An 18,990-nucleotide genomic window follows, 5' to 3' on the forward strand; every position below is an offset into this window, starting at 1 on the left:
ATATAGTTACTTAGGTTTCTGGCAGTTAATAAAAGTTTGAGACAAATTAAAAGTTTGATCTGATCTCAAAAAGCCTTGTTGGAACAAGTTTTAATTTTACTAATGTGACAATAGAGGTTGAAGAGACGTCCTGCGAGAAGATCCCACCAGCCGCAAACGTCTAACATGGCCCGGGGCCTAAAAATGTCCACCTGGTCCTGCGTGATTCTGGTCCCTGGTCTTAACTGACATCACATCTGATGTCACTGTCACCGTCTCCACTTCCCTGACAGTCTCCTCCACTCACACCCTGCTGTCTCTTTATGTCGTGACAATTTGCTTACACATGCCAGCATCAGCACTGGAGAATCGCTCGCAGGTTGGAAAATGCAGCATGTGCCATGACAAAAACACGAAGAAAACAAAACACAGCTCTTTTTATTCAGTCTCTCTTAATGACACTCACGAGGCTCCACACCCACTTAAATCTCACCTGAGATATGGAATTATAGGCCTGATTGTCCCAATTATCCAGTCACTTTGCTGGCCTGGTTTGGCTCTGGAGATTTCCACTGTGCTGTATCAGAATTATTGCCAGTGCATGTTGCTAGTTACGCTGAAGAGGCTTCATGGGAACAATCAACAAAAACACACACGGGGACCCTTTAGTCTATGAACAGCCTGGATTGTTTAAAAAAAAAAACATTAGATGACATTTCTCTGAGAAGAAGCGCACACTTCAGCTTCTGTGCAAGATCGCTCAGTGCAACAGCTCTACACATTAATGCATGGCATACGATTAATCTCTCTGCAGGGCAACATCACAAGGCAGACGAGCACATAAATAAAATATGCGGCTGGATTTTTCAAGAGAAAGTCTTTAAATCCCACAGTGTACCTGTAGTGTAGCTGGCACGCTAAACCATTCTGTGTCATCAAGCTGAAAATACTTAGCTCATGAATTATATATTTTTTATGAGATAACTGTCTTGAGTGAGAGAACAACCTCAAAAAGTCACGTAGCATCAGCAAAACAACATCTAGAAAAACCATGTAAGGCAGCAACTACCTTTTATATTCACCATAGAGGAGCCTGTCCATTAGATTCCTGAATAAATACTTTGGTCTATAGATTTTAAAAATGTAAAAAAATAAAAAACAAACAAACAAAACAAAACCTCCATCATAATTACCAAAAAACAATTTTAGTAAATTGTCTGACTAACAGCCAAAACGCAGTCAACTCGCCAGGAAACAATGTTGGCAGCAACCATCTCTGTGTTTGCGGCGACAAAACCATCGCTTACATCCGCCAGCTAGGTTTTTTCCGTTTGTGTCTGTTGGTTGGTCGGTTTGTCAGCAGGATTAGACAAAACCACAGAACACATTTCCATGGAAATTGGATGGAAGATGGGTCTCAGCCCAGAACAGACCCCATTAACGTTTGGTGCTGATCCTGGTATTCAGATGACTGGTATCTATGAGTGAGTGCAATTTGATTTACCAAATAAGAAAACGGGATCTAGCAGATTTAAATATGTTTTTTTTTTAATTGGATTAGGCTTCTTTCAATAATAATTTCTAATAGTCTGTTGGGAATTGGTGTACTGTAGGTGTGCACTCTACTGAGTGCCATTCTAGTTCGTGATGAGATCTCGGGACATCTCCAGCTGTATCATTGGTGACCAATTGTCTAAAGCAAACCAGAACATCAGCACAGAATTGTCCCAAGATAAAACTGAAAATTGCAACATAATGAAAGGTACAGTTCCAACAGATCTGTGGTTTGCTGAAAAACATTTATTCTGCTGAGTAGGTAGCCAGAACCAAAGATAATCAATCTAATATCCAGATACTGAGATAGAGACTAGCACATTTCTGGCATCTCTTAAAAGTTGACAATTGACGATGATCATTAAAATAGTTTTCTATTAATTTTCGGACAATCAGCTTATGTATTATTTGAATAAATCTCCTTCAGCAGCATAAGTCCCAGGTGTCACTCTATGAGCCCAGTTCTTTCAACAAACTCTGCTACAAAGAACAAACTGCTCCTCATCCGTCTTTTTTAAAGAGTTGGACAGTGATGGACCAATAAGTCTAGTTGATTGACTGCCCATCAGGATGGCTAATACATTATATTCTTGCATCTATGAGTGAGTCACCACAGACTTCAGAGTTGCAGCCCATAGTGGAATAAATACAAAAAAAGTATGAATGGTAAAAATCGTACTCTTGTGTGTTATTTGCCGTTTCCCCTCACTCATAATATGTAGCTGGATTTAGTCCTCCGTGGATCTCTGATTGAGTCATCTCAAGAGGTCCATGACCCGTAACAATTCAAGTAATGTGAGTTCTGTGCTCTCCCTCAGTGGATGTTTACTTCTACCTGTTATTACTTTAAACTCATTTTTTGCCCTCTTCAAAACCAATAAAAACCTCGACGATATAAACTAAGAGAACAAATACTGGAGGCGAGACGTGCGCATGATAACCCTGTAACCTTTAGGACGCCTCCTCTACTCGGAAACCCACCATCAATAAACCAATCACGACTTTCTGTTTTCCCTCCATCTTCATTTCAAACCCTGATAGGAGCTCCGATCATACATGAGTGTGCATTTAAAGCACAGGGGGAGTGATGGAAAGGAGGTTTTTATCACGCCTTAATCTAGTTCATTTCCTGATGATGGAAGAGATGTGCTGAACAACACAATATATGATTTGGAGAGAGTCGAAATAACAGTGACTTAAAGAGGAGGAGGAGGGAGGTCTCGAGGAGTAATACAATTTGGGATGCGACATGAGGGAATAAAATCCAATCTTAAAGCGCTCATTAATCACTCCACACTCATCTCTCTTAAATAAGAAAAGCTGATGAACTGCCAGACGACAAGCTCTTGACCACAATTTTTAAAGACATACAGCATGGACCAAACTGTTGCCTAAAAAGATCCTTAGAAAAGTGTAATATATGTCTCATTACGCCACCGAAAAACCAAAGAGACATTCAGCCTCCTCAGACTCGAGAAACCCAATAATGCTAACCGTCTGAAAAGATGCCAGCCACATATTTGAGCTTTATGCAACGACAGCTTGTAGGAGAATATGGCAAAAGCTAGAGCTGGCATAAACACTCTCCTGTCTTGATGATTGGCTCTGTCGCCAGAACGGGCCGGTCTGTCGAGCGGCGCTGCATCAGGAAGCTTGTTGTTTGTTTTAAAGTCATATGGTCAAGACGCATTTCATCTTCCGAATGGAATTTGTTCACTTGGCACAGAGTTTCATAATCTGCTTTGTCTGCTGATACTAAACCCATTAGTTGAAATCAAAAATAAAAGTGGAGATCTGGGCAATCGTGGTTGGTTTGTCATTACCGCAGAGGCAAAGAAGAAATTCTGTGAGAACTAATCACACTGAGCTGCAGCTGATGTCAGAGACGGACTAAACACTTCTACATCTGTAATACGCTGTTCTGTTACAGCTGTCCTTGTTTCAATGCTAACAAGTTACAGGCAGCCTGCAATTATGTGTCAAGCTCTGGATGACGCACAGGCTCGAACAGGTGAGTTTAACAAGCTGATTTGCAGTGCGACTGCGTCTGATGACATTGAAATGTAATTACTAGGGTTGAGCGAGTCTTGAAAGTAATTTTCTGGAAATAAATGCACATAGGTATCAAGAGTACAAGTAAAACTATGTACTGCTACTGTATATTATGGGTCGACTGATTATCGAATCCAATATTCAGTGTTTTATCAGATTATTATCAGTGTTTGTTGCTTTAAGATGTAGCATGGAGTCTGAGAATTTTATGCTCACATTAGCATTTTAAAAACATCCTTCCTCGAAGCACAAGAGTGAGTTAAAGTAAACACGTCGCCATAAGTTAGTTTATTTATTTTAATTGCGCTGCAGAATTGAAAACTGTTAATTTCTTTCTTCACACTTACATTTGTTTGTTCCTCATGCAGGGAAAGGCCGAGCTACCTGCATTTCCTGGGTTACATGGGGTTGGTGATGTCATCAATGACATCATTGGGTTCAACCAAGTGTAGGGGTTTCTGTTTAGCAGAGATGCATTATATGTCGACACAATGTGTGAAGATTATAATTCTTCTGTAGAGCTAATTAGTAATGTAATGAGCTGGAGAGTAGTTTAACACATGAGACGTAATTTTGCTGAAATAAAAGGTTTTGATTATGTTCTCCCTCAGGAATCGTGGAAGGGACTGAAGCAGTCTAGACGTTAATTGAACACCATAATATAAGCAGACTGGTTTTGGGGTCAGGAGACCTAAAGGTGAGGCCATGCTGCCATTAATATGTGTCCTTTTTGTTGAGTGGTATGCTACTGTGTGGGCGCGCCTTCTAAACGAGACATATGAAGTAACACAACCTCAAGAAGCAGGATAACTCATGCGGTGCCTTCCAGTGGCAAAAAAACTACATCACATTAATTAGAAAAATAACTCACCTAATACATTCTCAGATAAGATTTCTTTCTTTTTCAGCCAAATTATTACTTTTCTTATTCATAACCATATTTGTCACTAATTGTGATTCTTAGAAGCACACTGCAGAGATCACTCAAGTGGACAGAAGTGAGAATCATGAGGTGAATTTAAAGATTAATCCAAAAATAAAAATCGCTGAAGGGGTTTGTTGTTGTTGAGCAGGTGTTGTTTATACCTCCTGTGCACGCCAAGTAAATGAATTACAAGTTTGAAGATATTACTAGCTTTTTTTTTAGTATGACCTGTTGTACATCTTATTCAGTATCAACTTAGAAGATTCACAATAACACAACAAATTCAACAAAAGAAAAAAATAAGGGAACAAGGGACTGTCAGAGACGGGATTTCTTGTGCACATCTGGAGTAAGCACTGACAGAAAAGAGATTGAAACTCAGGGACGTTAGAAAAAAAGACGCTAGAGAGGGTCAAAATAACAAATTCTGCTATATGAATGCAATTAATCTAATTCAACAGCCTCAAAAGATCTATTACAAACTGAAAATGAGGGTGAGCCATTCTACAAACCGCACTATACTTTGTGTAAACACATTTTAATCATCCATTTACATTGTAAGATTGAAAATACTAATATAAAATAAAACTGTCCCTGTCCTAGAGGATAATAAATTCCTCCTCTTATATTAAAAATTAGGAGAAATTGCTCTTTTGTGGGCCTAAAAAATAAGAACACTTTCATCTTCAAGGGCTACATTTTGCCTGTAGTGGATCTTGTACGCCGTGTCTTTCCTTAAGTGGTATTTTAATAAAATTAGGACATCAGAAAAATTTCCTGAGGCTCTTGGAAAGCTCCGTGGACAGTCTTTATATTGAGCCGATGTGTAAATCTTTCTGAGTTGGGCGTGTGGACGTACAAACTGCACTCCGGCATCAAAATGATGATATCCTGTCATTGACGCGTAACTGTTTGTCAAGTGTAACACAGACTCTGAGGTGTTGCAGTTATTTGATACCTAGAAAACACCACTTCTCTGTGTGCAGTTGATGTGAGTGCAGAGTGTGTGTGTGCATTTCTGTGTTGATAAGCCCTCGAAACGTTCGCCGTCTCCACTCACTTTACACAAATTTAACATGATTTAGATTCATCACGCTGGCAAAAAAAAAAACAAAAAAAAACACCCTATCAAATTCACAAATGTGCATGGATAAGTATGTTTGAATTACTGCACAGTTAATTAATATAAACTGCTGCCCAAAGATGTGGTCATTAGAATTTAAAACAACCTGATAGAGAGAAAACAGCCCCTCCGTCAGAACGTGTACAATATTTGCCCTGAAAATATGAAAACATTCAGAGAATGAGCCTAAACTGTCACTAATATGTTACGTCTAATCGTCCCGCAGGTTTCCCGGTGGTGGATGTGAGCCCCCCGAGACACCCCCCCCCCCCCCCCCCCCGCAGATGAAGGCATGAGTGGGTGAGGTTGACGGATTGTGGCGGATAACCCCGTGACAGAGTGCAGTGTGAAGTGTAAATCCGTGTTTGTTGTCTTTATGATCAGTGACAGCGCGGCTGTGTGTCAGCGGCTGCCATCACTGTCCGTGTGAGGGGCTGCCACCGCCGGCAGCTACAGCTCCTCTCAAAGTTAATGTCCATCTGCATCCATGGGGGGGATAGGACTGGCCTCAGGGAGACAGAAAAAGCTGTGAGAGTGTATGTGTGAGCTTCATGTTTGCCTCTCACTGTGAATGAATCCGTGGGCGTGAATGTGTGTGTGTGTGCCTGTTCGCGCCATGAGCTGCTTAAACCTGATGTTTTCTTTGATGTAGCGCTCAGTGAGGATTCTTTATGGCTTCAAAATTGGCGGTGGTAAACATGTTGCGGGGCTCCGTGAGATAAAAGCACACTATAAAAACACACTGTTTCCTAGTGGAATAAGTGTGTGCACAACTGTCAGGTTAATAACATCTAGTCACACACAGGGGTGGTGCTGTGCAGGGGTGGTGCTGTGCAAAGGTGCTGCGGGCCATCGTGTGCACCACGCCATACATGTTCAACGCAGTCGAGGATGATTTCTTCGCAAGAGACCTGACACAAACAACAAGTGTTTTTTAAATGCTAATTGAGGCAAATTTTGTCAGCAAACAAATCTGTTCACACACGAGACACGTGACACCTTGTCATAACAGGCAGTGAATTGGTGTAATTACTGCCTAGCGTCTACAATGTTGACAGTCATAATGACACGGTGGAGTTTGTAGGCTTTGTGTAATTACGCTGCACTATGTAAACCACATTTTATTACAACTGGGGGAAAAATGTGCGAGTGTAGCGTGGCCAAGTGATGACCTCTCTCACAAAACCACTGACAAAGTGGCTCACAATTGACTGTTAGCTGCAAACCACACAAAAACCCAGCCTCTCTTTAGCCTCCACTCAATCCCGACATCACAACTAGAAACCGTCGGTTGTTCCCGCCGGTGTCATTACAGCTAAATGAAAGGTCCGTTGCCTCTTCTTTGCCTCCTCCCTCCCTCATTTTTTTCTCCACCAAAAACATCCCTCTGAGCCCTCCCCTCTTCTCCTTCCTTTATTTATCACATTTTCTGCCCCATAGAGACCTTTCAGAGAGGCAGAGAATCCCATCAGTCGGTAACACGGCGTGGCAAGTGCCCACACAGGAAGCTTTTGATTCCTGCTGGAATGTCCCGAGCTTTGGAAAACCGTCAAACCCACTGGACACAATGTCGGCGTTAAGGCACAATGGCAAGCGCTTAAAATCGATCCAGCACACAAGGCCTCTGCTGCAGACTTCATTATGCTGGTTGCTCATGAGTTTGACTGAGACTGTAAAGTAGTTACAGCATAAAAAGTAAGCGATAAAAATAAAAAAACGTGTCCAACGAGAATGAGAGCAAAAAATGAGTTTCTTACCGAGTTTAGGTCCAGGCTGGTCTGCACCCACTCCTTGGCGTCATTATACTCATCCATCAATCCCATTATATATAGTGTGTCCAGTGAATCAATGATGGAGGCTCCTTTCAGGCCACCTGAAAAATACATGAGAACTGAGTCAGAGCTGCTTCGACAGAGACGAGTCAACTTCGAGGGTAACATTTTATTCAAACCTCCCTTTTATTAGCATTGGTAACACCTAAAATATAGTTTACGAGACACTATTATGTAACTGTAAGCGAATCTAAGGACATTTAACGTGATATTTAATAATCTGTCAACATTTTTAACACATCCACTAAGTGTGAAAAAAAGGTTTCACAATTAAATTCATATCTAAAAGTACCTGTTAACATTTCACATGTGAAAAAAATCATAATTATATAATTCATGTACGTATCAACACTTTTCTAACTCTTCGTTTGTTCCTGTGTGTTACAATCATAACCACGTGTGACATCACAGCTACGCTCCACTGTTTTATAAAGCATCAAAAACCCCAGGTGAAATATATGTACCTATATATAACTCATGAAAGTGATGTTTTCACGTACTGTCTCTTTAAAGTCACATCTGCTAACAGTTATGTTATTTTTTAGCTTACATGCTTATAAACCATTAATTAGGTGTCCATACGCTACTTATAAATGCTAAAGTGGAAGTTTCTTGATTCTAAGATGCATCGGACGTGGGAGACAACGTTGCTCACTTGATTGAATTGTGGGCAGTTATCAATAACGAGTAAGCAGCTTTTTATACTGTAGACTTCTGTAGAATGGCTTTAAAGGACAGTCTAAATAAAAGGGAATTCAAAGATTTATCTCACTCCCTTTTCTCAATCATGAAAAAGTAGCCATGTGTGGCGATACAGAAAATTGAGGATGAGATACATGAGATGCATCGAGAATTGGTTGTGCATTTGATTCGTTAACAGGTGAATGATGGAGGTTAAAGCAGAGTGCTGTCATTTTAAGGTAAGTGTGGGGATCGCTGGAAGAAACGGCACCTCAGAAATAAGTAAACAACTATGAGCAACACTAAACTTCGTTACCAGCTACCTTTTCTTTCTCTCTCTCAACATGTGCTGTATTCAGTGCCTGCTCCGTCTTAACATGACTTTAAGCTGTTTTGTGGAAGTTGCAAACTGATTAAGTGCCAACAGCGTGCTGAGTTTTCCCGTATTTGTTATTACCGTGCATCAAAGGGATGCTAAGCTACAGCATTCCCATTGCTTATACCCGAGGGAGTTACTGAGCTCACCCAGACGGTGTTTTTCCTTTGTAGAAAAACTGCCGCAGTGCAGAGACCAGATTTCCGTTCACATTAAAAACGTCAAATAAAGAAGAATTTTTATAAAGAAAAAGTAATGAGCGCCGTGACAATTCATCAGGTACTTGAGTGCTACAGAAATCAAGTTATTCAAAGGTGGGCAACTACTCAGATATAACCCCCCGAATCTCTAATGTTTTGATCTGCAGCAGTAACTTGACAGCGTCTGTGATAAAAAGTAAAACATTAAAGTCCCTCACATGCTGAGCTTCTGTAATTGCTGCAGTGATGTTCAGTGATAGTACAAAAAAAACGGCTTTGTGTGGTCCAGATAAAAAGCCTCCGCTACAAAGCATCAGTCGCTGCGCTGTAATATGAAAGTCGAGTCATTTAGAAATCAACCGACCATTATCTGTTTTTTTCCCCTTGATAGTATAAAAGGGAATTGATACGTGATTGTAGCGAACGTTTAGCAGCTGCTCCTGCAACACTACTCCGTCTACTGCACGTTCCCTTCTTTAACTCGCTGTGTGAAATCAGTCTCTGTGCGTGCAGCCGCTCTGTATGTACAAGCGTTTGCCTTTATGAATCTCATTTGAAGCTATTCATTTCTTTTTTCACAAACTAAATGAGGAACGCTAAAGGGGTGTTTATTCTGTCCTGGTGGCCTTATGAGAAATTGCATGGCCCATTTTCATTCTCATACGACCAAATATTATGCAAATGAAACCGGAGCTCTCAGAGACAGCTCGGCACAAAGGAAAAATAAACATTATCCTTAATGAATTACTGTAAAAGAGTTGAAGGGCAAATTGTGGTTTGGAAGTTTAATAACGAGAAGCTGTGACTAAATAGACTGTGAATCAAAGTGCTAGCGGGGGGGGGGGGGGTCGCGTTGTAGATGACTGGAAAAAATGCAACAGCGTGGAAACTGACCTGGTTAAACGGAGAAGAGTGATGAAAAATCTCTGCGCTCATGCCTGAGAACTGCCGAGCTTACATTAGATGGCTGGATTGATCTGATGCAACCGCGCAGCAACCTGGCACATCAAAGTCTGCAGTTCTTATCCGGAGTTATTGTCAAAGCTCACCAAATATGCAAATGGTAACCGTAGCTTTAGGCAACAAAAAACACAAGTCTCTCTTTTCCACATCTTCAGGAGAAGTTATGCAGAGCTCGACTAACTTATATTTTTTTTGGCTATAAACTGTCGGAAATTAGTGACGACATTCCAACCTGAAGTTCAGCCCAAATAGGAAGTGAATCTTGAACTTTACACAGCTGGAAAAAGCACAAAAGTTGAGAGTTTTTGCTTAATGAGTGCCTCCAACGACTAATCAATTTATCCGTCATGATTATGCTGGCACCCAAATTTGATGTAACTTGTATATAGCTGCTGTTTTCATGCTGTTAAGTGCTGAAATGTTGCCTGTGCACCATACATGCCAACACGCGCAACTTTCCCTACTTCAACCCTCTCTTCCGCTGTGTTCCCATTTTCCCCCCGTTAATCTCCTGATGTTTTGAAGTCAAAGAATTAACTTGATATATAACATGCCGAATTATAAAGTTTCTCTTACGTCAACAACTCAGAAAATTGAGACATTTAATCAGGGAATCTGGGGAATTTCTCTCCCTCTCCACCTCCTTGCTGTTGCTGGCTACAGTTGCTGTGACCTGCAGTATGTTGGTGTTTACTCTTGATGTTCGCTGCAGTGCAAAATGTTCTCAATTCTTTGGAAATTGTTTTTCAATGAATAATTATTAGATATAAGTGATGTCGGCCATTTAAATGAATACAAAAAACATGGCTGTCGCACGCAATTTACAGTGACGTTCATTACGTGGACTGACTCCTAAGCACCCCAAACTGTCACCGGCTTCTTGCGTCGCTGATAAAAAAATATCCCTGTCTGATATGTGACACTTGTCCTGCACTTGCTGAAACCTTTTGCTCCGCTTAGTTTGCTGGTGAAATGGATGAAACGGGTCCCAAGAAGAAGAAATATGTTTCCAATTTTTAGTGGATTGAGTCTTGCCGGGTTACTGACTTTTGCCTCCCATCTCGCTGGCTCTTACCCTGCAGACTGTAGTCCTGCATCATTTTATTTGCCAATGATGGCTCCTTAACACACACACACACACACACACACACAATGTTTACATTCATATATTTCCTTTATGTAGATTATTTATGTGAATGTGTTACATGGGGGCAGTGGCGCTTTGCTGTCACCCAGGAATATCTCTTCTTTTTCTCAGCTGAATGTTGGCAGGTGTGCTGTGCAGGTCTGCTGAGGTCTCTACTGTGATCTAGAAAACTTTAAACACACATCAAACGCCTTCACTGTCAATATTTACTGTTACCCTCGAGGATTTTGATTTCTAATTCAGTATGCACTGCTGTGCATGTACGAACCAGACTCCAAAAGAGTTGGGATACTGTTTAAAACATAAATAATAAAACACACTGTAATAATTTGCTCATCATCTCTTCAATTAAATATACTGTATGTAAACAGTACAAAAATAGTATATTTAAGGTTTTATCTCATCAACTTCATTAATTAATCCTGTGTTTTAAACACATTGGGACCAAAAGGAGTTTGATGTATTTATCTACATTTTACACAGTAGTCCAACTTTTTGATATCAGGTTTGCAGTTCTTGCAACTGCCCCTATGTTATTACCATGAGAGCCAAAGTCTCTCCATCACTGACCTCTTAACCTCATCCCCATAGCTTTATGGATTAGTTACAAGGTCAGCCAGGATGTCAAAGTGCAAGCCGGAGCAGGATCAATGGCTTGGCTTGGCCCAAATGATGCGTGCCATACGCTTTGGCCACTAATCTGGTAGTATAAATAGTACCACAGGCAGAGAAACACTATTTGAAGTTTGCTAAAGCCACATTATATTACTCAAAAGTCATTCCTTTTCATAAGCTTTTCCTCTTTTTGGTACAGAACCACCTCATACCAAGCCTGTAGTCCTGGTAAATTTTCCGTGCCGTGGCTTTTCAAGGGTATTCAGTTCAAATTTACCACACATCCCCACTCTTTGAAAGCTCCTCTGCCTGCTGGCAGTTCACCTCATATTGTCACTGAGAGGGTAGTGCTAGCCTGAAGCAAGACACATGTAGTCTACATAAGTGGAGAGGACCATCTGCTGAGGTTGTTAGTCATGTCCTAGTGCATACTGTATGTCAGATGAACTGTATATTGGTGTATCACCTCATAAAGTCTTCCTGCCTCTACTTATGTAACAGAGGATAGAAATCCAGCAGATTGTTAACTCAAACTTTTACTCTTATTATTGCAGGAAAGGAAGTTTTTCAGTTAGCTTACCCAGCAGCCTTATCGCTCTTCGACAAATAGTGATGGTGACAACTGAGAGGAAGGGTATAGTCAGATATCTAATGCAATCTGGTTATCCAACCCCAGAGGTTGTGCTCTGTGGCTGCAGGCGCGGCAGCCAAGTGTGGAAAATTCCTTTTGCGCCCAGCGCCAAGGCTAAGATGATTGATTGACTCTGAGGATTGACGGAGCAGATCAATCCATCATGGTGTCCTTCTTCAACTTCCATGGTCTAAGACCCTATTTATTTCTGTAGCCCTCTGCTAAAATGGAAGGAGCCCTGAGGGATCGTTTGAAGACGAGGCAATAGGTGTGCTCCACTGTGTATTCCTAAAGACTGATAAACATGCACACACGTGACATTTCCTTGCATTTTTATGTTCTCCATAAAGCAGAACCTAACTGAGGATGCATCAGATACTGACTTAAACAATAAGAATGATTTTTTTACGATGTATTGATGTATCAGACTGAGGACACTACATTTATTGAACTCTTAAAAGCTACAGGAAATAAAAAAGAACATGTATCAGCCTCAAATACTGTACAAGGAGCTTCAGGCCATAAATAATGACAACGATCCACAGAACTGGTCATTTAGGGCAACTGTGCAGGGGGCCCCAGGTTCACTGCATATCAATTGTTTTTGGTAATTTGATTACTTGCAAATCTGTCTGAGAATCCGCAGCACTGACGCACAGTAACAACTGAAACAGGCTCTGCATTTTCAGCTGATTTCTCGGCCATGAAGGGAGAGAGAAACTGAGTATTAAACTAGTTTTAGAGCTTTATTAATTCAGTTCTGTATATAAATATATATGTCAGTATATTCTGCTCACATGATGCATATTTCAAAAGATGTATGTTGTATAAACCGGGAACTCCAAGGCAGCAGAGCAGAGTTTTTCCCCAGTGACTGCTAACAATGCCAGTGGTAATGCCCCAGACAATAAGTCTGTGGTACACAACAGAAAAAAACATAAACTTCATCCATTGTAGGGATGGATCCATTATTTGCCTGGCCAATTACCACGGCTAATTTTAATCTTTTTTTGTATTATCGGTACACGTGATTTATTTTTTTTGTTGTTGTTCCTTTGGTCAATTGTTTATATGCTGCACTACTTTGACTCTGATGCAGCGACCTCTTTGTGTAAATTGTAGTTAGTTACATTCCATCACTGGTTAAACTTTGACACCAAGAATGCAAGCGTATATCTGTTATCATTCTCCTTGATTACTGATAATTGGTATCCGTATTTGCCCTGAAAAAAACCCATATCAATCGTTCACTAATCTATAGTCTTTGCAACAGACTAAATACATGACTTATATAAAGCTGCACCTAATTATTGTTGTCAGTACTGCTTTATTTTTTCTGATTAATCAATATCTTTTATCGTCTATAAATGTTAAAACCAAAAAAACAAACATGAAAAATGGGGCAGATCTTCACATTTAAGTGTCTACAACCAAAACATGTGATTTAAATGATTATGAATAGTAAAAATCGCTGTTGTTCAGCAGTAGGTTGAATGTTTTATATTCAATAGTAATAAAAATGATGTGAAATGTAATCCGACACTGTAGAATAAGGATCAGAGTTCAGAGAAAAGCCAAGGACAGAAAGCAGTAATTACCCCAGTATAAAATATTATCTAACCCCTATTAAACATGAGCTTGTTGCATTAATTTTATTTAATTACATTCTTGCTGTTAAAAGCGTGCGTGAATACACTAACATGCACTCGTCCGGCATCAGTATTCCAAAGTACAAATTAGGCGTAAGTGAGAAGTGTGCACAAGAATGAGTGATATGAGTGAGTGTGTGTGTGTGTGTGTGTGTGTGTGCGCGCACGTGCGTGGGCACACAGAGTACAAGGAAAGCCATTAGTGAGACATTGGCCGGTGGATGTTCATTCATCATGGCTGTCACAGGCCAGTCAGTGTCGGTCAGGCAGGTTGCGTTGGACGGCCAGAGTCCACATGATCAATCGCTCGCTGCAGCCCGTTTGTGTTGTGATATTACTGGCCTCGCTCTCTCTTCCTCTCTCAACACACACACACACACACACACACACACACACACACACACACACACTGGTGATATATATGTATCAGGATAAACCACTCCTTTATTTAATCGCTCAAGGGACGCATCATTTCTACTCTAATTTTATTTAACCCACATTCCAGTCGATTCGCATGCAGAATATATGCTGATTTTACTGAAAAGCCAGCGGATGTTTATTGTAAATTCCATTGACTAAGTACATTAAAAGTGCAATATACTTAAATGGATCAGAATAATTAGATCTCAGAGATGGAGTGTTTTAATACACCCGCGGGAAAACAGGAGTTACATCGGAGCGATTCATTTCTCATTGCAGCTTGTGACTTGTGGCACAAACAGCCGAAGGGGATAAAATATTAAAGATGTGGTCAATAAGTCACCCTGTTGGCGTCATCAAACTGAATCTAATTGATGCGGACGCTGGATTCACATCAATTAGACTTCCCTGTTACCACTGGTCGGCAGTATCCAATTATCAATCGCCAGGGCAATGACCGTCTTGTTAGCGTTAATGCTACCTGGCACCAGAGAGAAGGGGTTAGCGAGCCAGAGTGTCTGTGTGATGGTAACGATATCTAGCTGTTTGCTATTCGAGGCACACGGCTAGCACCAGAGATAAAATGCACTAAGGAGATGACTGTACTGTAGGCGAGTGGACTTCTGATGGGGTTACGGTCTGGGAGAGGAAAGTAAGTTCAGAGGGAGCGGGATTAAGTAGGGTTAGCGGGCAGAACGTGAAGAAGAGGATGGGGAGAAACTAAGAGTGAGAAAATGTCATGTCGATCAATCAAGACTTAGATGGTGCTTCGGTCCCCTGGAGAAGCAGATGTCTGATAAATCAAGGAACATCAGCAACAGCTGAGGAATAAGGAATGCAAGTTTTACCTAATGATGACCAATCAAACGATGACGTCCCACAAACTTAACAAATGAGTCATTTTAAACAAAACCACGATCTTCCCCTAAATCTAACCAATGCATGTGTGGGAAACACTGAATATTTACTTGGATGGGCCGTCCAGGTATATTAATGGCTGCCCAGCTATATCTGGCAACCCATTTAAGTATTTTAGAATTTTACTTTTAAAATCCATCCAACAGAATGATGCCATCCACAACCGTTTAACTAATGGATGACCTCTTCTGTCTACTGTCGCAGACTGTCCATCAGACGGAGACAGAGACACTCTCTGGTACTACATCCCTCCTTTTTCACTGATTGTGATGCAGTCTCTCTTCTTTAATGTAGGCCAAACTTGCTATGACTGTATCTAAGGAGGTACAGCTGGTGGTCAAGTGATTAAAAGGTCGCAGGTTCCATTCCTCAGCTCCACTGACTGCACGTCGAAGTATACTTGAGCAAGATACTGAACCCCAAAATTGCTCCCGATGCTCCAGTAGACTGGAAAAGCATTATTGCAAGTCCATATACCATCTTACAAACATGTAAGTGCACCTGGTTGCTGCAACACCATTTGGTGCACCTTGGGTTTGATCGACTACATAATTAACAAGGTTCCTCCACAGGTGGCTCACCTGCTGTTATGACAACAGATTCACGGGTGAAAACATTGAAAATGCAAGGTGTGTTTTTTTCTGCAACTTAACAGAAACACCATAAGATGAGGTAAAAGAGAGGAGAAGATAAGGACATAGAAACAGAGAGAACTTTAATATAGTGTTATACATAACACTATGTACGTTTAATCTAACCCTTAAAGCATTTCTAAAGAAAGACAGTTGATTTTTGTGTCGCAGTCTCGGGTCACTCTCATCAAATACCGACAAAAAACTGCTCTGTTTCTAGCTCTTTCAGTGTCATTGTGACTAATAATGATAACATTAATTAATACCTCATACTGTGATACTGTGAAACCCTCATATATTCTGAGATGTTATCGTAGACAGAAAATCTCACACCGTAGAAGCCCTGCTTGCTATCTCAGGGTGACACAGCAAATTAGAGGCCAAACACAATGAATGTTTGGACATAAATTAGGTTATAGATTTGGATTTTGTTTAACGTGGTCCAAAACATTTTTGACATAAAACATTACAATATTTTTGACATATAACAATGTTTTTCCTTGATCTTCTGGACATATCTCAGAGCCAACGAGACCAGATGACGTCATGGCATTCGCTAACAGGGATCATAATAAACTAATAAACAGTTAAAAGATAAAATCGTTTACTCAGATTACACACAATTGTATTGTGCAGCATTCATAAGTGAGTTGCAACTTGAGTAAAGCTGCCGTGCTCACTCTGGCTCCACCTCGGATTTGTCTGCATACATTTTCAGCAGCTTGTGTTAGTAGGCATCCTAACAAACCCCAAAGTATTTCTGACTGCGAGGCCCAAAGAGCTTGGGCACCCGTCCAAAGATAAGCCAGCTGAAACTGACAGTGCCACTATCGGAGGGAACTAGCACTAAGACCTTCTCCTGCAGCTGCAAATATAAGACCCTTAACTTCCAGATCCTATCCTATCCTCGCTACAAGATGTAAGTGGGGGAAACTAATCCCACTGATTATAAATGTAAAGACTGTTCTAGCAGTTACTCCACAGAGCAAGGGTGCATACATGGGGCTCATTAAATGTGTTCAATTGAATCCTCGCTTTCACTCAAGACTGCGCAATTTGTTCTTTTTACACGGGACAAATTGTCTCCGCAACGCATTCCTGATTCTCCAATCAACCTCTGGGAAGATCTGGCCCCAAGTAATTCTGCAGCCGTTTATCCAAAGACAGCATCGAGGAGCCGGCGACAGCCTCGGAGACGGATCTGTTTGGCGACGTCTGTTTACGGAGAGGCATTATTATTATAGACAGAGAGTCGTAAGGTTGAGCAAAGCTGACCCTGCTTCAAGGAATATGCAAAGCTGTGTTGTGTTGGACATTGATGTAGCACCCCTGTCCAGACAAGAGCAGTGAAGATGAAGAATGGACAGCTCAGGAAAGAGCTCATGTCTCAGTGAGTGACAAACTACGGATACACTGTCACGTAGCTAGAAAAATGCATACTGTTGGGGAGGAATTGAATATAAAGATATTAATGCTACCATACATTTAAATCACTATGAAATTAATCACACAGTTTGTAATTTCTGCCACTGGGGGTCTCTCGATCAGAAAACAAAGGATGTGATGTAGTTTTTAGCCAGTATTGCATCATCGCACAGGGGTTGTTAACTCCATTATGAAAAGCCACCTGCTGTTAAAATGTGCACATAATGTTTAGTTACTTCCTTCCTCACTCTCTGACTCTCTACTGGGAGCTGTAGCGACAGGCGACCAAACCAAAGGCGCAATTTCCTGGAATAAATTGTCAGAAACATTTTTTTGTTGAAATCTATTTTTCCTCCAGTGTCTGAACATCAGCTTCTTTTTTACCATTCACTTTGATTTTGAGACAGTGGCTGTGTGTCCGAGAAATTAAGTGGACTGTTCTGTACGATTGCCTTGCTGCCATGGCTACCAGTACCCACATATAAATCCCCTCAACTGCAATCTCTAACCCCTCAGTTAAGGATGACACACACAAAATTAGAGGCAACCGGTCCTGATTGCACCCCGTCTCACCCTGCAGAGTCCCGCCCCTCTATTCCCCCTCCGCGTCTCCCTTTTTCACCATTATGGTAATCACACAGTCAAACTGCCCCGCTAAAAAGACTTGCATCTAATGGTTCTTTGTGCCTTCCAGTGCGATAGCGCTTGCTTGGCAAGACGGAGAAAAGGGACAGAGAATTGATAGATCAAGGCACATTAGAGCCGGAGTCAAAATAAATTTGTTCCATTATGAGGCCTGCAGAGGAGGAGGCGACTGAGCCAGAGGCTGCAGCTACGGACAGCAGGAATCCTTTGTCTTGGAGAATATCAGTGTTTAGTCTCTTCATGTTGCTGCTGACAGCTGATGAATACTTGTCAGAGGGAGATACTATCAATCTGTCACCGATTTCTGAGGTACTGTATTTTATTTTGATGCCGCAAGTTTCCTTTTTCCTCCACATTCTCAGGCAAGCCTCCAATGTTTCTATAAAAATATGTATTGGCACAGCTCTCTATACTCTAGTATTGGTGGTCTGGTGTTTATTTTTGTGTTAGTGATGTTGGCACAGCCTCGTTCCTGTGTTTTCTTTGTTAAAGGTGAAATCGGCTGAAACGAAAACAAAAGTATAGGCGACTCCAGCGATGTGAGTTGGACAGTTTCTGTGTGAGTGCCTGAAAGAGGCAAAGGCCAGTGAAGGGAGCAGAGGTTAAAATACAGATTGTCAATGTATCAATATCAAACCGTGATATGAGACTATATCGTCATGGTCATGATTTTACATTACTGATGGTCGTCTGCAAATATCGAGGCTGTATGTTAGCGATGTGTTCACCACCATTGGCGCTGGTCAGCCCTCGCCGGCCGACTGAGAAACTAGAATCACTCTGATTGACTGTTAAACTAACTACTGCTTCCTGGTGGTATAGCCAGGTATATCCTCCTTGTCAGCTGCAGTCGTTGCGATGTGTTCAAGTGCAGCTTTTTTGCCCGATACACAGGAGACATGAAGCGAGGCGACAGTCAGCCGTCGTCTCTGCTGGTTCTTTGATGCTTTATCAAGCAATTTTGAGAAGATTTTTAAAAAATCACATATTAAATTATTGCAAGCCATATTGCCCAGCCCTATTTAAAAAAAAAAAAACCCACCATGCACATTAAAGGTTAATTTCAGAGCATGGAATCCGGGTTTAAATGTGAGATGATTGGCTTTTTACAGGTATATCAATAAACTATCAAGGTGCCAAAGACTAAAGAGCCAATCAACACACCTCTGAACACATTAATCTAATCAAACAAATACAAAATGCACACTGTCCAGATGTGATTA

At 41.1% G+C, this 18,990-nt stretch overlaps 1 protein-coding gene across 2 annotated transcripts in view; it reads right to left on the bottom strand.

Moving 5' to 3' along the window:
- The window catches only part of LOC115567290 (mannosyl-oligosaccharide 1,2-alpha-mannosidase IA), a 215,089-nt gene that overhangs the window by 83,890 nt on the left and 112,209 nt on the right, over window positions 1–18,990 (bottom strand). For both annotated transcript variants that reach the window (XM_030393699.1, XM_030393700.1), the window contains exon 3: window positions 7,391–7,506. In XM_030393699.1, coding sequence (XP_030249559.1) covers window positions 7,391–7,506 — 116 coding nt within the window. The remainder of the gene's footprint in view (window positions 1–7,390; window positions 7,507–18,990) is intronic.

This window comes from Sparus aurata, chromosome 17 (genome assembly GCF_900880675.1).
Source record: "Sparus aurata chromosome 17, fSpaAur1.1, whole genome shotgun sequence".
Classification (NCBI taxonomy): Eukaryota; Metazoa; Chordata; class Actinopteri; order Spariformes; family Sparidae; genus Sparus; species Sparus aurata.